This window comes from Sardina pilchardus, chromosome 21 (genome assembly GCF_963854185.1).
Source record: "Sardina pilchardus chromosome 21, fSarPil1.1, whole genome shotgun sequence".
Classification (NCBI taxonomy): Eukaryota; Metazoa; Chordata; class Actinopteri; order Clupeiformes; family Clupeidae; genus Sardina; species Sardina pilchardus.
This window is the reverse complement of record NC_085014.1, coordinates 14650030-14670390: the sequence shown is the minus strand read 5'-3', so window position 1 is coordinate 14670390 and position 20361 is coordinate 14650030. Positions and strand designations below refer to the sequence as shown.

Sequence of the window (20361 nt, the reverse complement as noted above, 5' to 3'; positions counted from 1 at the left end):
CAATTTTCTTTCTCTCTGCCGTTCTCTCTTTCGTTCTCTTTCCTTCTTTATCTCTGTCGTTCTTTTGAGGTGGTGGCATTCTCATTTGCACTGCCCCCCCCCCCCCCCCCCCCCTTCGCCTGTCCTCCACTGAAGGAGCTGGAGTTGGAAGTCTCTGCGGTGGCCTTGATAAGATGGAGACGTTTGCTGAAGCCTGATGTAGCGCCACTTCAGTGGATGTTTTTCCAAGTCTGGAGAAAATAAGTTAATTTAGCTGTAATTCAGCTGTTCTCGTCTTCTTCTTTGTCCTCTTCTCTTTCTTTCTTTTTTTCATCATATTTTCTTGCCTTTTTCATTTGTAGGTCAGGTTGCTCAAAGTGTTATGTTGCACATGCAGTTGTTTTTGTGCAAGTGTGGATTGTATGTGGTTGTATCTTGTTTGTTCTCCTCGTGTGTGCATTAGGGAAGGGCCATATAGATATAGACTTATAGATATATCTATAGAGACAATATACTGTGGTAGCATTATTATTATTATTATTATTAATGTTTATTTGGTATGGACATAGCAATTACATTGGACAAACCAGATGCATTGTTTTGAGTGTTTTAGCACAGGTGCTAATTCGCAACACTTGTCCATAGGCGGCTTTTAAGGAGATAAAAGAATAAGATATCAAGAGGGAAAAAAGGAAAAGACAGAAAAAGAAAAACAACAACAAATCAAAAGAAAACGGACCATATGAAAGTAGCTCTGCTTACTGCTGTCCTTTAGCCCACAAGTCACATCTTACTGTACACAGCCAGAGAGCCATTGCAAAGACAACTATTGATTAAAAAAAAAACTTCACTCTTGACATCAGCAACTCAACAGTTTGAACTACACCTTCTTTGTTGTCAAAGCAACTACCAACAGTCTTTTTTGTGATTGCTAATGTACAAACTATGAAGATCTACCAATCTTGTATTGATTTGCCGTTGTTGTACAGGGTTAGAAAAAATACACCCTAATTACAAAGGTCAAGTGTATGTCTGTGCGCGTGATGTGAAGTTTTATATCGTCTGAATGCGCATGATGTATTCAAAGGAACCACTGATGCCAGACAAGTCAAACTGACATAGTTGTTATTTAGCCAGAACGTTTTTTTTGCTTTCCGTCTTTCTTCCGTTTTTCTTCCGTTTTTCCGTGTCTCCCACTCTCTCTCTCTCTCTCGCTCACTGACTCCATCTCAGGCATTGGCTCCTCGTTTTGGCCCTGACTTTGTCTGCTCCGTCCCAGACATGAGATTGCACAGAGCTTACTTGAGTCTAACGCTTGCTGCTGAGCCAGCCATTATTGATGTTTTATCCACCTTTTGTCCGCCTGGCTTTCCTCTGTTGTGGCTCAGCCGAGATGGAAAAGGGGGCCTCAATGTGAGCTTTTCTTGATTCCACCCCGGAAAGGTCACTCTAACACTTTCCAAAAAAATGAGTGGCATTCACTTCTCAACACACACACGCACACACGCACACACTTGCGTGCAGCAAAGCTCGAAGCTTTTAACCCAGCAGCTCCCTCTACCCAAGATGTCTTTTTTTGCACTTTTGTCTTTTTTTCTAATCCTTTCTTTGTATCACTATTTTAGACACGACTTTCAAAACCTCTTTCTCTCCCCCCCCCACCCCCTCCCCCCCACAGTACTTCAACAACGAGAAGTACGAGGCAGAGAGGTACGACAACTACCTGAAGGTGTACGAGTCGTCCTCGCTCAAGACCACGTCCACCCTGGCCATGCTCAACTTCGGCCAGAGCGCCATCTTCACCATGGGCCTCACCGCCATCATGGTGCTCGCCAGCAAGGGCATCATGGCAGGTAGGAGGCCTACGCCAGTCTCTGTCTTTTTTCATCAGAGTTGTGTTTTACGTATGTTTTATTTATTTTATTATTTCAGGACAATGCACATTAATGAACATATACAAAGTACATGTAAATGTGCCAGATTGTAGCCCAGGGGCTAATTTCCATCTGTAGTCCAATGTAGGCAGGTTTGGTGTTAAAAGACTAAGAAACAGATGACATATTTAGACAGACACACATAGGCAGAGTTAGTAGAAACAAAGTATACTAAACAACATACATGTTTGTTTGTTTTTGTTTTTGTTTGTTTGTTTATGTATTTAATTCATTCATTCATTCGCTGTATTCAAGTATTGTTATAATTCTGTTAGGTCCTATTTAGTCATTTAATAATATTGGTAGGCTACTTGATTTTACTGTATCCTGTTTATGTTAGTGTTAATGTAATGGACCAAAGCGCCTGCTAAGTACCGTAAACATAAGCGTAAGCATGTAATGTGGGAAGGTTATGACGCACCAAGCCAACGGTCAGCCTTTCGGCCAAACGCTGCGTTGTTAGTGACCTTTTGACCCCTTTGCTTTGTGTTCTGTGCCCTGTGCCCTGTACCTTCAGCACTATTTGGAGGTGGACTGTTAGTGGCTTTTCAGTTGAGAGAGAGAGACTTGCTGTGAACTACTGTTTCAAGGCAGGAACCTGGAGGGAAAAAAACACCCTTTTTGTCAGGATTACAGAAAGAATAGACCTTACAAAGGAAGAGAATGTGTCTGTGCACATGATGTGAATTTTATATCGACTGAATACGTATGATGTATTCAAAGGAACCACTGATGCCAGGCAATCCCATATTCACATGGCTATTAATTAGTAAGGGATGCATCAGGTGTACTTCAGGAATATCAGCTGTTCTGGGTCTGCACTCTGCATGTGTCCCTACTACAGTACACCATGATCCTACAGACTATACAAAACACTGGTTGCCCACATTGACACACCTCGAAGGTGGCAAATGACGGCATATTCTTCCTTGCTATCGCCATTGCTATTCTCCCTAGCAAGAATGCTTTTATTTGGCCTGATACTTCTATTCAGTGTGACTCCAAGTGCAGTGTAAATATCCATGGCCATCATCAGCGTGTGTACTCTCTTCTCCTACGGCTGACCTTGGAGGGGCCAGAACACTGATCCCCGCTATCTGCCAAGCCACGGGAGCAGACGGCAGGTTTTTTTTTTTTCGAACTTATTTCAAGAAAACATTAATAACTAGCAGCACAGGAAAGCATTAGATGACGAAGATTTAACACCGAACACCGCTCCAGAGAAGGCATCCATTTTTCTCTCTCATTCAGCACAGTGTACATTCTCCTCGTCCTTGGTGTGTGCACGTTGGAGCGCACGTTTTGAATCGTAGTTTCTGAAGCCTGCAGCCTTGATGTCGTCAGGTCCTTGTCTCTCTCTCTCTCTCTCTCTCTCTCTCTCTCTCTCTCTCTCTCTCTCTCTCTCAGCACCTTTCAATCATGCCAGCAGAATGGACTGACCAGGTTACCCACGGGGTACCCAATGTGTCAAAAAGTCTTACATTTAATATAGTCAGAGTAAGGCCTTAAAAGTATTGAATTTTGTCTATAACTAACTCTCGAATTTCTGTCACAAAATCACAATGTCTTATTATTTCCTTTGGAAGAATTAATGATTACGTTAATTCATTTCATGATAGCGGCATGTTGTACTGTAAGTCCAAAGAGGTAAATATGAGCCTCTTCAGAAAATAAACAAACTATCGCTTCTATTGTTAAACGTTATCAATATTAGACCGCTAATCTTACGCTGCTGGTTTTGCGTGTGAAAAAATAGACGTGGGCTGCTGTGTTCAGCTACAAAGAGTTCCCATGAGAAATAGTACATGAAGTTTGACAGTGACACCTTTAACAAAGAACTTTATCAGTATAGTAAAGGCAGTAATGTGAATAAAATACGAATTTGTCTTAAATTGGCATGATGCATTTCTTTCACAAAACTTTCAAAATAGCCTCATCTCTAGTAGTAGTCCTCCCTTCGGGGCACAGTTTAACTTGCAATATAAACACTGTTAGTTACAAGGTTAGTTAAACCAACTAACTACTGTAGAGACAATATGCAAGTTTGCAGGTTCAAACATTTCAAAGCAACTTACCGGTAATCAAATGAAGCTGAGTAGACAGAGGCTTGTATTTGTAATATCAGTCTGAAAGTGTCTCTCAAGCGATGGTGATATTCAATTCAATTTGAAGTGATATCGAAAAGGTCTTACAAAGTCTTGAATTTAAGATGGAGGATCCTGGGGGGTACCCTACCCTGGGACCCTGATACTGTGGGAATCTGTGCTCGTGCACTTACGTAACAAAAGCACACAGTGTTGTAACTCGTGTGCATTAGCACAGCTTCAGAAGCAGCGCTGAGCACTGAGTGTTTACGATGAGGAAGCTCCTGAGACCAGCGTGTTGGTAATTCTTAGAGGTCCTCAGGCTCTGAGGTGGGGGGATACTGTACGTACAGTAGGCCCATTGGGTTTGTGCTGTTTGTGTCTGCTGGATGTGTTTTTGCCCTGAGGAGCTGTCTGTAGAGGCTTGGTTTTACGCTGTAGCGTTAGTCTAGAGGTGTTTTTTTTTTTTTTTTTTTTCCTTTAGAGATGGCAAAACATTGTTAGTAATTCTTATTTTATTCTACGAATTCTTTAGAGATGACATACAATTCTAGTGAAGGTGTTAATGAAGCATTTGATGCTGTGTACATAAAGAAAATATATATATTACTTGATAAGTTGATGCTGAATCCTCTCTCTTGTGAAATAATTGATGTGTGTGTGTGTGTGTGTGTGTATGTCACAGGAACGATGACTGTGGGAGATTTGGTGATGGTGAACGGCCTGCTCTTCCAGCTGTCCCTGCCGCTGAACTTCTTGGGCACCGTGTACAGGGAGACACGACAGGCCCTCATCGACATGAACACCCTCTTCACACTGCTCAGTATCGACACCAAGATCAAGGTAAGGACACACACACACACACACACACACACACACACACACACACACACACACACACACACACACACACACACACACACACACACACACACACACACACACACACACACACACACACACACACACATTGGTTTAGACCTAAATGGGAGTTTTTGTGATGCTGAAAAGGGTCATGAATGAATTGATCATTACAACAGATACAGTTATGGCCAGCTTTCATTTGTATACAATATGTAAGCATGTTAGTTAAACCAAGGGCATTGCAAGGCATTCACAACGACGTTAACACTGGTTTTGAAATTGCTTTAATGTGGTCCGTACGTAAGGTTCTCGAGATGCCTCTTGACAGAATGAGAAAATGCATTTATATTTCATGTGTTTGTGGTTTAAACACAAATAGGGTACTATTATTAGGAGGGATACAAACACTTCTTGACATGTTTAAAGGATGAGATGTAACTAGGCTCAAAAACACTCCTTACAAAGGTAGCGAATGTGTCTGCATATGATGTGAATTGTATATTGACTGAATACGTATGATGTATTCAAAGGAACCACTGATGCCAGACCATTCAAACTCGCTTAGTTGATATTTAGCCTGAACAGTTGTCGTCTTTCTTTCTTTTAAGCAAATGATGTGTAAAGGAAACCGTTGTCCTTAAAGACCGTTATAAGGATCCTGAACCCATCTTGAGCACTTGCCGTATTTCAAGCAGGTGTTTTCATTCACAGACACAAAGCTTTATCATAAGATAAAGACAGTCCTTAAGAGCTGTATATCAACAATGTTATTTCCTGATGATTTGATAGGAGTGGTGCTCTCCGATATGCATGTGGTCATCTCTTGATGGTGTTTGCTGATGGCATATATTACTGCTTATATATCTTGCCTTCAGTTGTTGCTGCTCCTCTGTTGAGCATTTCGTCACTATAGCAGTACAGTCATGGTTATACTGTTTATTAGCTTTTGCTAATATTGGTGTTTCAACATCCAACCATTAGCCAGTTTGCACCATTAAGGCCCCATCACATTACAGGCGGCATGCGCTGCGCTCACCGCTAGAATGCTCTTGGTTGAGGTAACGTTCTAACCATTGTTGTTGTGGTTACCGCTGGGTTCCGCGCAATAGACCATTGACTTACAGCACGCCGCGGTCAAAGTTCAACATATTTCAACTTTGACCGGCAAAAATGCTGCTATACTGAGCGCAGCGGCAGACCAGTTCTTGCACGTTCAAACCATTCAAAGTAATGGGTTTCATAGCACATGCCGCGTGTAATGTGATGGGCCCTTTACTGTTAGTGACATCATTCCATCCTACAGCTGTCAATGGCTGTCCGGAACGGGTGGGGGGAAATGCCTCCTTTTAAAATCTCTAACAGGGGAGTGAGGCATCGAGGCATATCCGAACTAAATATTTCTGGGAAGTGCTGTCTTCTAAGATACCTTCGTTTTGCTCATGCTGCCTTCAATGTCTAAAATTCTATTTAATTGTAAGCAGCTATTGCTGAAGTCGGAACGTTACATTATTCTGCTTTCGATGTTATGTGTTGCTATCTTGCTAGGCTGTCCGAAAACGAAGTTCTTAGCTGGTACCCTGGTGCCTGCTACAGCAAGTGACTCGCTAGAGAGCTTAAGGCAGCGAGACAGCAGACAGCCTCCTTCTGTACAAAACCCAATCTACTGTGCTTTGAGAGGCTCTAGAGCATTGACTCATGGAATCATGGGAAATGTAGTTTAGAGATCTATGATTAGCTTGATGGCGTGGGTTGGTGGGGGGAAAAAAGCAGCACCCATCTAAATGTAATAAATATGAGTCAGGTACGAGTCGTGACAACGGTCCACCTTTCTGGCTCTCAGGTTCAGTGTTTGCGGATCTTTAAGATGTCCTCTCCCCTCACGGTGTTCACCAACAAAACCAAATTCCATTAAGTGCGTGTACAAGTTGACCCCGTTGAATTATTCACAGTCAGCTGCCGGTAGGCCATACTGGCACTATGGAAACCCACCTCGTCCCCCTGACCACCTGACCACCACATGCTCAGCTCTACAGCGCAACCTTGAACATTATTTTTCAATTTTGAAGCGAGAGTGATAGTGGTCTGAACCTCACGGGGAGGCTACACCGGATACGTTACGGCTGCGTTACGTTACGTTAAGTCTGGTTAAGTCAAAGCCACATCTGACGTAACAATTAGATTCCACTATAATCAATGGAACTGGCTACACCAGTTGCGGCAGCGCTAAGTCATGCCGCATCGAAGCCGTAGAAATAGACTTGTCTTCTATTTTTTTTCTTTTGACGTAAGGAGCCTATGCGCAGTCATTGTATAGAAACACTGCCTATCTGAAGAGGATTTGTCTATTGTATTGATGGGGTGCGATTTGTCAAAAAAAAAAAAAAAAAAAAAAAAAAAAAAAGAGGGAGGATGTTTAAAAAAAAAAAAAAAAAAACTATCAACAGGCCTAATTCTTTAGCGTTAACAGGTCCTACAACACTTCGAGAAGTTGAACATTCATCGTTAATGTAAGGACATGAACCATTTAATTGTCTGCGATGGCCACACCTGCGATGTGGGAGATAGCCTAAATGTTTCAGTCGACCCACTAATGAGGATCACGCGAACAGGGCAGAGGAATTAGGGCTAACAGACAGTAAAATATACCATAAAACCTAATCGATTACTATCACATCATGTCAAAATAATTCCGCTTATTGGACTAAGTAGGCTAAACAGCTTACTTTGATGTCGGACTTTGTGTGGCCTTCTTTTATCCACATGTCTGCGAAACTCTGAGCAGGGAATAAGCGCACGTTAACAGACTATTTAGTGGACACGTTCATTCTGTTTTACTCATCAGAGGATTTGATTTATGGCACTATGTTGGTAGTCTGCTGTTGACATGGGGAGCGATAGACAGACATAATTTGGACAAAACAGAGTATAGGCCTTAACATCCGTTGCTCAGCCAAATGCAATTAACAGGGAGATAGCCGCGCTTCACCGACGGCAATGAGTTGTTAACAGACATGAACCTAGACGTAGGCAATAGCCCAGCAGCAATCTATCCACAATAACACATATTTGAAGTACCAAAGTGTCAAATATTGAAGTTGTGGGAAGTTTACATAGCTTTGTGAAACTGTAGGCTAAGTTATTCGTCCCCCATGCTGTTTCATTTGCTACCATGGGAAAATGAAACAAAACGCACGTTGGACTTCTCAAATAGCCCTCAAGAACGGTTTTGTTCAGAGCTGTAAATGCAACTGTATTTGACGGAGGACAGATAGGTTGCTAGTGACAAAATATTCACTTTTGGTGTTTAGGTTTTTGGTGTTTACGTTTAGGCTTAAATAAAAAGTGTTTCATCGTCCCAGTTCTCCCCACTTTGCGGAGATTGTCTCCTTGGACTCCGTGGCATTATAGGCCTATTCTCGAAACTCTCAGAAGCAAAGGCTATGTCTGAGACGTCAGCAGGAAGAGGTTTTTTTTTTTTTTTTAATTCTGACAAGTTTGTCATCCCTAACAAACACATGCGCTCGTCTTCGTCTGATGGCCCGCTTAAGTGGTTCGGCGCAGCACATATGCCTACCATACGTGCATGGGGATGCTCGCTAATGCTGAGACTGCCGACAGTTTGGTTCAGGTGAAAGTTAGTGCCAGCAATGTAAGCTTTATGTGTAAGATAAGTGGCGTCTGCAGGCGTACGTCCGTATACGCACTGTGCGTACCATGAGACTACTCATCAAGGAGAGAAAATTACCCTTGTGCGTGTGTATTCACATCAAATTGGCCTACCATGACTTCCCAACTAGGCCTATCCCATTACTGTAGCTGCATGCCATCAGGCTATTTACAATTTTCCATATGAAGTTAGTCAACATGTTATCAAAATTAGCTTAATGCAGAGCTACTGTATATCCACGCGCACATATTTTGTTTGAGCAGGAGAGATTACGCACGCAGGTGCGCAACTAGGCTGCTTGTTGTTTTCTTTTACTCGGCTATCTATGGTTATCAGCACACAATGTGAACCTATATCACTAACTCAATAGTCATCATGGATATCGCAAGTTCTTTTAAGCAACGAAAAGAGAGAGAATGGAAGATGGAGGCAGCAATTGGCTGGAGGAGTTATTCCAGATGGGCAATAAGGTAGACAATTTGTGTGCTTGTCGGAACGTTAGCATTACAACTGTTTATCTCCCTCAACAATGGAATTCTCTTCTCTGATTGGCTGATGGGGTGGCCATTAACTTCGTATAACCTGCTACCTTTGAAGTAGTTCCCGTATCACACTTGAATATTAATTCGCCAAACTCGTTGCGAAGTTTAAATGAACTGTCACGTTGCATCCAAGCTGAAATACAGACGTGCAGAACCATAGTAACATTGTAGCATATGACGGAGCTGGATTGTAGCTAGTTGGATGCCATTTAGGCTATAAAAGTAGCGATCTTTCAAAGATAAAGTTAATCAGAATCCTGGGATATGCCCGCTTGACAACGGGAGAGATAGAACTAACGACTGGCTTTTGGCCGTAGCAACCAGCCATTTAGAACTAACGACTGGCTTTTGGCCATAGCAACCATCCATTTAGAACTAGTAACGGCAGTTTTGTCCTGCAAGTAGAAAGTTGATATGTGGTGGAAAAGTAGTCCCACAGTCAAGACAGTTTTAGCGATGTTTACGGACGCAACGGTGGAATAAAACTATGTTCTAAATATACAGGTTATGAATACAAACGGGAGATAAGCGGGATAACGGCCTTCGAGGTCGACCGGTTCGATGGAAATAATGGCACGGCGGAGGTAACTCCGTCTCCGTGCTTCGCACGTCGCCGGAGTTCTAGACCTCCACCTAGCCATTATTTCCATCGAACCGGTCACCTCGTCGGCCGTTATCCCTTACTTAAAACCAGACGTTAACGGTAGGCTACGCTAGAACAAAACTAAATGTAACTTAGCAGTAACTTAGTGTAACGTTGTCCAAATGAGTAGATCACTGTTAGACGTTTTTGTTGTAGGCCTATTATTGCATGTGGATTGGTGTGCGTACCATAGCATTCATTCCTGCAGACGCCCCTTTGTAAGCTCTGTCACAACCTGCCTGTTATTTCAATTGTTTTGAAATAATTGACAAGTCCCCCGAGGATGAAATTCATTCAGCAGAGGTAGAGGTGTAGGCCCCTCACCCTGGTTGTATTTATTATGTAGGCTATGTAAACTATGAATCAGTGGAAAGCCGGTGCACTGAGCTGAAAAACGGCAAATCCAAAACACACTTCTTGCTCTTGACTTATCGCTGAACGTACGCAGCCAGTGTAGCCAGTCGATAAGTAACAATACGCTTCTAGAACGCGACGTAACGTAACGCATCCAGTGTAGCCCAAGTGTCAGGGTTAGAACTGAATAGATGTGTGTGTGTGTGTGTGTGTGTGTTGGGACAGGGGATTGGAGTGTGTGTGTGTGTGGTGGGGCGGGGGGGTTGGGGGGGGCACTGATGCTCATTCTTAATTTGTCTAATCTAGTATGCGGTCAGTAATTATACTGAATTACTGAATGTGTCTGATTGTTCGCGGTCTTTGCTAATGGCTCCCATTGTCTCGCCCGGCGAGGCGCAGTGGCGCATCAAGCCATTACTGGCCAACTCGTTTCAGTTTTTCTGCTGCTTTTTTTTTTGCCCCATTTGTCCATTTGATAATGTAGATGTCAAAATTAGAGGAAACTGCTGTAATGACAGCTGCAGAAATGTCTCTGCTTTTTGTGTGCGAGAGAGAGAGAGAGAGAGAGAGAGAGAGAGAGAGAGAGAGAGAGAGAGAGAGAGAGAGAGAGAGAGAGAGAGAGAGAGAGAGAATTGTCTGGGTTTTTACAAATCACACGTAGTGCCTAAGAGAGAGACATTTTTAGATTTTAAACAATTTTAGTACCAATTTTTTCAAGCCGCTCAGGGTACTGGAATTGATTTTGTTGTGTTTGCTGTTTGCGTATTTATTGGGTTTATTTAGTGTCTTATTTCTTGTTTTCATATGTTATGCGTCATGTAAGTGTGAACTGTACTGTAGATGCTGAGTCGAAGGCATATTAAAATCCCTTTCATGGGGAATTTAGCTAGTTTGAATTGAAATAGCAGTGTTTCTGTTGTAAAAGGTATTTTTTCCTGCAGTAAAAGTGTGTGTGCGTGTGCGTGTGCGCGTAATTTTTTTGTTGTTCTTCAAATGTGTGTGTGTGTGTGTGTTTGTTTCCTCTCACTGTTCCTGGAAAAGCCCCTAATAGTACCAGCATGCTTTGGCACAGGGCTCTACAGGGGCGCAGTGTCTGCCCCAGAATAAGACAGCAGCTCAAAACGTGACCGTGACTGTGTGTGTGTGTGTGTGTGTGTGTTTGTCTCACAGGAGAAAGTAATGGCGCCCCCACTGCTGGTCGCCCCCCAGGACGCCACCATCAGGTTTGAGGACGTCTACTTTGAGTACTTGGACGGACAAAAGGTCCTCGACGGGGTGTCCTTCGAGGTGCCTGCTGGGAAGAAGGTGGCCATTGTTGGAGGCAGCGGGTCAGGGTGAGTGGCCCATGGCCGGCGTCCATGTTTGTTTGTTGGGGGGGTCAGGCTGCTGCTGAGGCCTTTGTTGTTATATTTCATTTATCCTTTCTGAGAAGTCATCTCAACAGCACTGTGATTGACAATTGACAGTAGTGTATCTCTGGATAAAGTGTTTAGTGGTATGAGTGTTGCTTACTCTTGTGTGTGTGTGTGTGTGTGTCCTGTTTTTTTTAGTCTCTGTGCTAATCTGTTTGTACACCTAAATTTGTATCTGTGAGATACTGGTGTGCAGTAGTTTCTTGTACGCACTTATGTGTGTGTGTGTGTGTGTGTTTAAACTGACACCTATAATTGCCATGACTAAAGGTTGAAATGTAACTAGGCACAAAACTACACCTTAGAAAGGTAGCGAATATGTCTGTGCATATGATGTGAATTTTATATGGACTGAATACACGTGATGTATTCAAAGGAACCACTGATGCCAGGCAATTCAAACTCGCTCAGTTGATATCTAGCCTGAACAGGGTTTTTGTTTTTTACCCTGTGTGTGTGTGTGTGTGTTTGCACATCCTATACATGTATTTGTTTGAATGTATATGAATGGTAATTCTCTCGTTGACTCTGGTTTGTGTGTGTGTGTTATGTCCCTGGCTGTCCGGATACAGGAAGAGCACAATTGTGAGGTTACTGTTTCGCTTCTACGAGCCGCAGAAGGGCAACATCTACATCGCCGGGCAGAACATCCGAGATGTGGGCCTCGACAGCCTGAGGAAGTCAGTGGGTGTAGTCCCTCAGGTCAGAAATGTTCTCTCTCTCTCTCTCTCTCTCTCTCTCTCTCTCTCTCTCACTCTCTCTCTCTCTCACTCTCTCTCTCGTCTCACTCTTTTGCTGTCAGACATACACACACACACACACCTTCTCACCTTCTCAGATGCTCTTTTATGCTCCCTCTTTCCCTCTTTTCTCTCTCTTTCTTGCTCTCTCATGTGCTCTTTGTTTTTATCTCACACACACACACACACACACACACACACACACACACACACACACACACACACACACACACACACATACACACACTCATGTTTTATGTCTTTTCTTCATCCTCTCGTCAAGTCAAGTCAAGTCAAGTTTACTATCCTGTGGTCTTTGGCCATTGAGACCTGCTGTGACTCTTAAACACACACACACACACACACACACACACACACACACACACACACACACACACATTCTCTCTGTACAAACACCCAGAAAACCCCAACCTCATGTCAAGTGAGGGAGGGTGCATCTGTTTTCTGTTGTTAGTCCCAGCAAGTGTACAACACATCATGCTCTTCTTTGCACTGTGTTCTGCTATGGTGGCATCTGCAAGTGTGTCAGTGCTGAATATTCATGGGCAACGAATTAGCAGTAAACACTAACAGTGCTGGATTAGTCACTATTCAAAAAAGGCTTTTTTTAGTGCATCAGCTTTGAGAAATAAAAGTCATGGGGGATACCATATAACCGACCACGACTATAAACAAACCTAATAAATGGTTTGTTTATGCCTGTTGCTCATGTGTTTGTGTGTGTGTTTGTTTGTTTTGACCGCAGGACGCAGTTCTGTTCCACAACACCATATTCTACAACTTGCAGTACGGCAACATCAACGCCACCACCGAGGACGTGTATGGCGTAGCCAGGCTGGCGGGCATCCACGATGCCATCCTCAGGATGCCCCACGGGTACGAAACGCAGGTCGGAGAGAGGGGCCTCAAACTCTCAGGTACACCATCTCTTCAGTTAATATCCATTAGAGTCGAAATTATAGTGGCTGAAATGTTTTGGGGTTTTTTTTTGCAGTTGGCACTTTTTAAATCTGATTTATTGAATGGGTTTAATGTTGCAGATGTGTTGGTTACAGATTGTAGTGATCGAAAGGGTTTGATGGGATTCGATGAGAGAGTTACTTGTGAGCGTATTGGTGATTGGTCACTCTCCGCTACAATGACTGTGGAGGAGTGTGATTGGTAGGTCTCTTGTGTGGCTGAGGTTGATGTGTGTGTTGATTGGCTGTCTTTCAGGGGGAGAGAAGCAGAGGGTGGCCATTGCTCGGGCAGTCCTGAAGAACCCACCCATCCTGCTGTACGATGAAGCCACGTCTTCTCTGGACTCAATCACAGAGGAGGTGTGTGTCATCTGAGCTCTTAATTCAGTTGTTTGAGATTATTACTAAAGAAAAATAGCAGGTAAAATGGTCAGTCTTTGGCCTTTTATCATCTCCCCTTTAATTTGTCTTGAGTATTACTCCTTTACACACTGTGGAGAAGTCATGTGTCGCAGAATGTAACTCTGCATTGATTGTGCTTCGGTTGAATCCTTTTTATTCAGATGTATTTGCACACCTTGCCCGAAGCTCAATTACTTTTTTTTATGAAGGGAAAAGGCGGCTGTCAGTGTTATTGCAGAAGGTGACTGTTTGCTCAGTCACCTCTTTTTGCATCTTAAAGGTGCTCTTCATAAAAATCCTGTCAGTCACTCGGATGTTTGTTATTGCCCCCGACGCGACTCGTCGAGAGGCACTGGAAAAACTCCGCTTGTTTACACACCGTTGCTCGAATTCTGACCACCCACGGAGCCAGCTTAAGACCAAGACAAACTTTCATTTCAGAAACGAGTTTCCTCCCCGCTGTCTCCGTCTCTGAAAATTAAAGAGAAAAAGAAAAAGATTCCCGGAAACTGACAGCTCCGTCCTCTTTTGTCTCTCCAGAACATTCTGAATTCCATGAAGGAGCTGGTGAAGGACAGGACATCCGTCTTCATCGCACACAGACTGTCCACTATTGTGGACGCCGACGAGATTATTGTGCTCAATGAGGTAAAAATCAATTACCTTACACGCACGCACGCACGCACGCGTGCACACACACACACACACACACACACACACACACACACACACACACACACACAATAGGTCTGTGTATGTTCAAATGACTGTACATCATAAACTGGTGTGGTGTACCACTACTTCTGTTGTGTGTGTGTGTGTGTGTGTGTGTGTGTGTGTGTGTATGTCCAGGTGAGTCAGACTCAGCCTTGATGAGGTTCTGTGGTAGTGACTGCTGGTTGTCTGTGCTGCCTGCTGCACACCCAGCTCCCCTACCTCTAGTAGCCAGCTGAGCCAGAGTACAGAGCAGGAACAGAGAGGTGTGTGTGTGTGTGTGTCTTGGTTCGTGTGTTATGTCAAACAGGTCACTGGAGTGTTTGTCTCTTTAGGAGAGAGAAATGTTTGTAAGTATGTGTGTATTAAATGGATTGCGTGTGTGCGTAGCACATAAAAAAGATTGTGTGCGCGTGTGCGTAGGACAGAAAAGAGACTGTGTGTGTGTGTGTGTATGAAAGAGTGTTGCAGGAAGAAGGAACGAGAAGGGAGAGAGTGTGTGTGTGTGTGTGTGTATGTATGAAAGAGAGGTCCAGGAAGAAACACAGAGAATAGAGGGAGGACAGGAGAGAGCTGGTCTGGTGTCCTTCATCCTCACAATGAAATGGACCTCAGACGAAGCCTCCTGAACCTCCCTTTGAGAATGCACCTACTAAGAAGCCCATTCATGTTTGTGTGCGTTTGTCGGTTAATATGACTGTAAGGCTTCTATTACACCCATTGTGTGTATGTAAGAAACAGACAAAGAGAGAGAGAGAGAGGCACACGCACTCACCCACACACCTACACACCCACACACACACACACACACTCACTCACATGCAGAGAACACACCCTCGTTTGTGGTGTGTGGAGATTGAGCTCGTTAGAATAACGAGTAGAACTGTTCCTTGCCTGCATCCTGTGGTGGCAGCACCTCACTTCTGTTTGTTTGTTTGTGTGTGTGTGTGTGTGTGTGTGTGTGTGTGTGTGTGTGTGTGTGCGTATGTGTGTATGTGTGTGTGCGCGTGCGCGCATGTGCTTGTGAGTGTTCGTCCATGTGTGTGTTTGTGCGTGTTCATGTTTGTGTGTGAATGTGTGCGCGTGTGTGTGTGTTTGCGTGAGCTCTTGCATGTGTGTGTGCTTGACAGTGTCCCTTGTTGGGTGCGTAGGCGGGAAAGGGAACCAACACTGTTTACACATCCCACCTCCTCACCATCCCTCCGTCTCCCTCTCCCTTACTCCCCCCTTCCTCATCCCCCCATCTCTCTCTCTCTCTGTCTCACCCCCTCTGCTTATCTGCCTTTCCTGCAGCCTGTCTCTCAAGTCTACCCACAGTCGTTCGCTTCTCTGTCCATTTTTGGTCTTTTTCTTTCGACATGTGTCTCGTCTCCTCTTCTCAGTTTTCCCTCTCTCTCTCTCCCTCTCTCCCCCTTTCTCTCTCTCTCCTTCCCCCTCTGGCTCCCTTGTTCTCTCTCTCTCCCTTTCTCTCTCTCTCCTTCCCCCTCTGACTCCCTTGTTCTCTCTCTCTCTCTCTCTCCCTTTCTCTCTCTCTCCTTCCCCCTCTGACTCCCTTGTTCTCAGTTTCTCTCTCTCTCTCTCCTTCTCCTTCCCCCTCTGACTCCCTTGTTCTCAGTTTCTCTCTCTCTCTCTCTCTCTCCTTCTCCTTCCCCCTCTGGCTCCCTTGTTCTCTCTCTCTCTGTCTCTCGCTCTGCTCTGCTCTTCTAAGTGGTGAGGTCTCCTCCTCCTTTATTCTACCCACTGTGTGCTCTGCTGGTCACTGCTGTCCACTGCTGTCCTCTGGTCTCAGTGGACAGAGACCCTGGCTGACCCCAGTGGGCGGGGGGTGATGAGGAGAACACCCCAAAGCAACTTCAGTTTAGACATAAATAATGCCGTTTATTATTATATTTTTAAATAATAATAAAAAAAAACAAGAAAAGAAAGAAAAACAATGCAGATGCCAGGTTTCCGTGTATGAATATCCTTATTCATGGCGAACGCAAACGTGCCTGCCACCTTTCTAATGCAATATGTGGGCTAATCCATTCTATAAATACGAACGGCAATTCCAATCAGGTCTGTCAGTGCCGTTACTCGAGTGAGCGCGTGTGAGCTCGCGTGGGGGCGAGGCAAGGCGTGCATCCACCCCCCCACCTCATCACACACACACACACACACACACACACACACCCCACCCGCGCACACAGGCAGGCAGTAGCAGCGACTCAAAGCAGGCTGAGCCTCCACCATCAGCTGTCAGTGTGTGAGCACCATTCAGACTGTGTTTTGTTGCCGGGAGTCTTTAAAGACTGCTGCCACACCCACACACAGCCTGTGTGGCTTTTTCTGGGCTGCACTTGTGTGCTCTCTCTCTCTCTCTCTCTCTCTCTCTCTCTCTCTCTCTCTCTCTCTCTCTCTCTCTCTTTCTCTCTCTCTTTTCTCTCATGCAGTCTGACTGTCTCTCTCTCTCTGCAGTCTCCCTCTCCCTCCATCAGTCAGTCTCTGTTTCCCTCTTTTTCTGTCATTTAATCTCTCTCTCTTCTCCCTCTCTCTCTCTCTGTTGTTTTCTCTCCTTTGTGCTCACTCACTCTTTCATCTTCCCTTATTTTCTGTCTGTCTTTCATTTCTTTCTCTTGCCATCTTTTTTCTCACACCCAAATGCATTCTCTCTTGTTCTTTCTTTCTCTCTCTCGCTCTACCTCTTTCTCTCTCTCTCCCTCGCTCCAATCTCTCACTCTCTCTCTCTGGCCGTCTGTCTTCCCACTGGTGTGTTCTTCGTGGTCATGTAGCACTTTTCCTTTCATCGCAAGGCATCCTTTTCACAGGCACAAACACACACACGCACACACACATACCAGTACATCCCTCCAGTTTCCCTCTCACCATCATGTTTAAAACACACACATACAGACACACAAGTCGAGCACACATCCATAAACACACACACACACACACTGTGTACTAACATCTGCATCTCTGGCTCTCTTCCGTACTCTTGCTGAGCTCTCTCGAAGTCATGTCAAACATACTGTATGTGCCTCTCTTTCTCTCTTCCACATTAGGACCTCTCTCTCTCTCTCTCTCTCTCCCTCCCTCCCTCCCTCCCTCTCCCTCTATCCCCCTCCCCTAGTGAAGTCTCCCACATTAGGACCATGTTTTAGCCTCTATGAATCCAATTATTTCTCACCCCATGTCCCTCTTTCTTTCTCTCACTCTTTTTTTCACCCCCCCCCCCCCTCTCTCTCTCTCTCTCTCTCTCTCTCTCTCTCTCTCTCTCCCTCTTTCTCTCCATATCCCTCCCTCAACTGTCTTTTTTCTCTCCTCTTCTCCAGGGTAAGGTTGCGGAGCGGGGCAGTCACTCGGCCCTGCTGGCCACGGCGGGCAGCCTGTACGCCGACCTCTGGAACACGCAGAACAGCCGCGCGCTCAACGGCGCCAACAACAACAACGGGCCCGGCGGCGGCGGCGGCAAGGCCAAGCCGGAGGCCGAGATGCTCTCCAAGAAGGAGGAGGAGCGCAAGAAGCTCCAGGAGGAGATCCTCAACGGCGTCAAGGGCTGCGGGAACTGCTCCTGCTGAGCAGAAGAGGAGGAGGAGGAGGAGGAGGAGGAGGAGGAGAGCGGAGCGGAGCGGATAGTTTATCTCCACACCCCTCCGTCCCCTGTGCTCCTGCTCTGGCCACCAACCCCAGCAGGAACAGCAGCAACAAGGAGCAGAGGAGCAGAGATGGAGGAGAGGAGGAGGAGGAGGAGGAGGTTGTGAAGGTGGGCTTGGAGGTGGTTGGTTGATCGATAAAGGGGGCACAAGCCCCCCCTCCCCCCTTCCTCCCCCCTTCACCCCCTCCATCCCCCAGGACTGCACTGGGGGCTTGTAGCTGCCCGTGTGTACATGCACAGATCCCCCAGATCAGATCCCAGGAGAGTGAGATGAGCACCTGCCTGGGGACAAGGACAGGGTGGAGAGGGAGGGGAACGCATTTGGGACGCAGTCTTCCAGCGGATTGTGTGTTGCTGCTCTGCTCGTGTGTGTGTGTGTGTGTGTGTGTGTGTGTGTGTAAGAGAAAGATTGACTGTATATGTCCCTAGGACACTGAACTGTGTGTGTGTGTGTGTGTGTGTGTGTGTGTGTGTGTGTGTGTGTTTGTGTGTGTCGTCTTTCTTCTCTCCCTCTGTGATCAAGATAATATGGTGCACACTGTCACATCAATGGGCATCCATATAATAGTGAAACAGAAACATGCCTTTGTGTTAATAACATATTACCTAGGTGATTTTAAATTATTTTTCCATGTAATTGGGAACTCCAGTAAACTTATTTTTATCAATGGATGTGTACATATTAATATTACATAGTAGTTGTAGATGGCCGTTGAAGCACATTGTCAGGGTATGCTTTTTTATATGGAATGTATTCAGGACTTTTTTTCGGGATAGATTTGATTGTTCTGGAGCCACTGACATCTCATCAGAGAACTTGACAAAAAACAACAACAACAACAACAACAACGACAACAACACAAATATGTGATCGGATTATTTAGTCTTTTGCACTGAAACAAAAATGTCAGTCTGGAGCATGCTCAGTAGGAACACCGTAGGTAATGTTGTGAAATATTAAAAGTAAATATTTACCCCTTGGATAATTATGAGTTCAAGAATATTTGGCCAGCAATTAATTTAAAAGTATATTAAATCTAAACTTTAAAAATGTGTAGGATTTTGAAAATGCTTGCGTTTTTTTTTTTTTGTTGTTCTTCTGCTACACTGATTTGCCAAAAAGATGTGCCTGTTTTGTCTGTGTTTAGCTCCAACTTAAACCGGCTTGACAGGATCATTCAGGAGTGACACAAGATGTAAATAATGCTATGCTTATAGGCATATGTTTATATCTAGCCATAGACTCCACTACATTCTTACAAAAAAAACATAATTAATATATTTTCAGGACAATGCGGTCTTGAAGGGCCCATGTTGATGTGGTGGCTAGAATGTAGAAATGAAAGCAAGAATACACATGTACAAATGACCAAGCCTCTTGTTTGTTCAGGTTTGAAATGAAGACTTTGAACCCATTGTTGTGGTCATGACTGCGTCATGTTCAACCTTCTTGCTCAGTGAGATAATCAGGAATTGTATCCCAGGGTCTTATATGCAGACATGTGAAAGGACTGGGGAGGAAAAAAGTGATCGGCACACACATCTGGAGGAAAATACAAACACATTCAAATAAAGAAAAGATAAAAAATATTCTTGTTTCTGTTTTGACCGACTGGACGAGTGAATGAAATGTCCATCACTTGATTGTGATGTGTTTGTTATTTTGGGTGGCATTTGATTGATTGACAACAGCAAGTCAGCGTGCAGCGTTATTGTGGGTGTCATACCCCGACCTCTGACCCCAAACAGATGCTGCTGGTCTTGTGCAATTAGAACCATCATGCAAGGCACCACCGTCTCCAGGCTGTCCTCCCCCCCAGCTTACACAGCCTCCAGCATGTTCATTTCTCTGTGTCTGGGTAGATTTAAAAAAAAAAAAAAAAAAGCACCTCACCAATAGAAAAAAAGTGGAGACTCTGACATTTTAAATCGGCAAGAAATCTATAAGGGGATGATTGGAACGCTGACGCCTTTCTTTGCTGGCTTATTTATAACTCAAATTACTTGATTTTTCTCTTTTTTAAAAAAAAAGAAAGAAAAGAAAATGAAACACATTAGAGTAACGAAAAAGTCATTGAAATGATATACTGAATGCATTTCCAATTTGTTTCATGTTAACATGCTATAAGGTCATGCATGTCCGGAAACCTTTTTGTCCTCTTTCCTTCACTCCACCCATCTTGCAGCTTGAGCTGCCCCCCACCCCCTCACACACACACACACACACACACACCCTCGCAAATGGGATCTCTCAGGTCCTTGTGATGGGGTCGCTCCAAGAGCTAAAGCCGGGGCGGGCCCCCTGCCTCCCGCCATTGTGGAGCCACCAAATAACTAAGCCTGCTTTGGCGCAACTCAAGCTGCTCCCATCCAATACCTGCTATGCCCTGTGAAAGCGCCCGGGCTAAA

General features: G+C 44.6%; 1 protein-coding gene and 3 non-coding genes across 4 annotated transcripts in view; all 4 read left to right on the top strand.

The window, feature by feature from the left end:
* abcb7 (ATP-binding cassette, sub-family B (MDR/TAP), member 7) overlaps window positions 1-19542 on the top strand; it is a 38027-nt gene extending 18485 nt beyond the window's left edge. The window contains exons 9-16 of the mRNA XM_062525041.1: window positions 1658-1832; window positions 4683-4840; window positions 11238-11401; window positions 12052-12181; window positions 12986-13157; window positions 13456-13559; window positions 14142-14249; window positions 17630-19542. Coding sequence (XP_062381025.1) covers window positions 1658-1832; window positions 4683-4840; window positions 11238-11401; window positions 12052-12181; window positions 12986-13157; window positions 13456-13559; window positions 14142-14249; window positions 17630-17875 — 1257 coding nt within the window. The 3' untranslated portion in view covers window positions 17876-19542. The remainder of the gene's footprint in view (window positions 1-1657; window positions 1833-4682; window positions 4841-11237; window positions 11402-12051; window positions 12182-12985; window positions 13158-13455; window positions 13560-14141; window positions 14250-17629) is intronic.
* LOC134069523 (small nucleolar RNA SNORD42) lies at window positions 2585-2651 on the top strand. The gene has a single exon (XR_009936824.1). It is a non-coding gene; the product is annotated as a small nucleolar RNA SNORD42 (small nucleolar RNA).
* LOC134069524 (small nucleolar RNA SNORD42) lies at window positions 5340-5406 on the top strand. The gene has a single exon (XR_009936825.1). It is a non-coding gene; the product is annotated as a small nucleolar RNA SNORD42 (small nucleolar RNA).
* Window positions 11804-11870, top strand: LOC134069527 (small nucleolar RNA SNORD42). Its single transcript, XR_009936828.1, has one exon. It is a non-coding gene; the product is annotated as a small nucleolar RNA SNORD42 (small nucleolar RNA).
* Window positions 19543-20361: the final 819 nt, after the last annotated feature.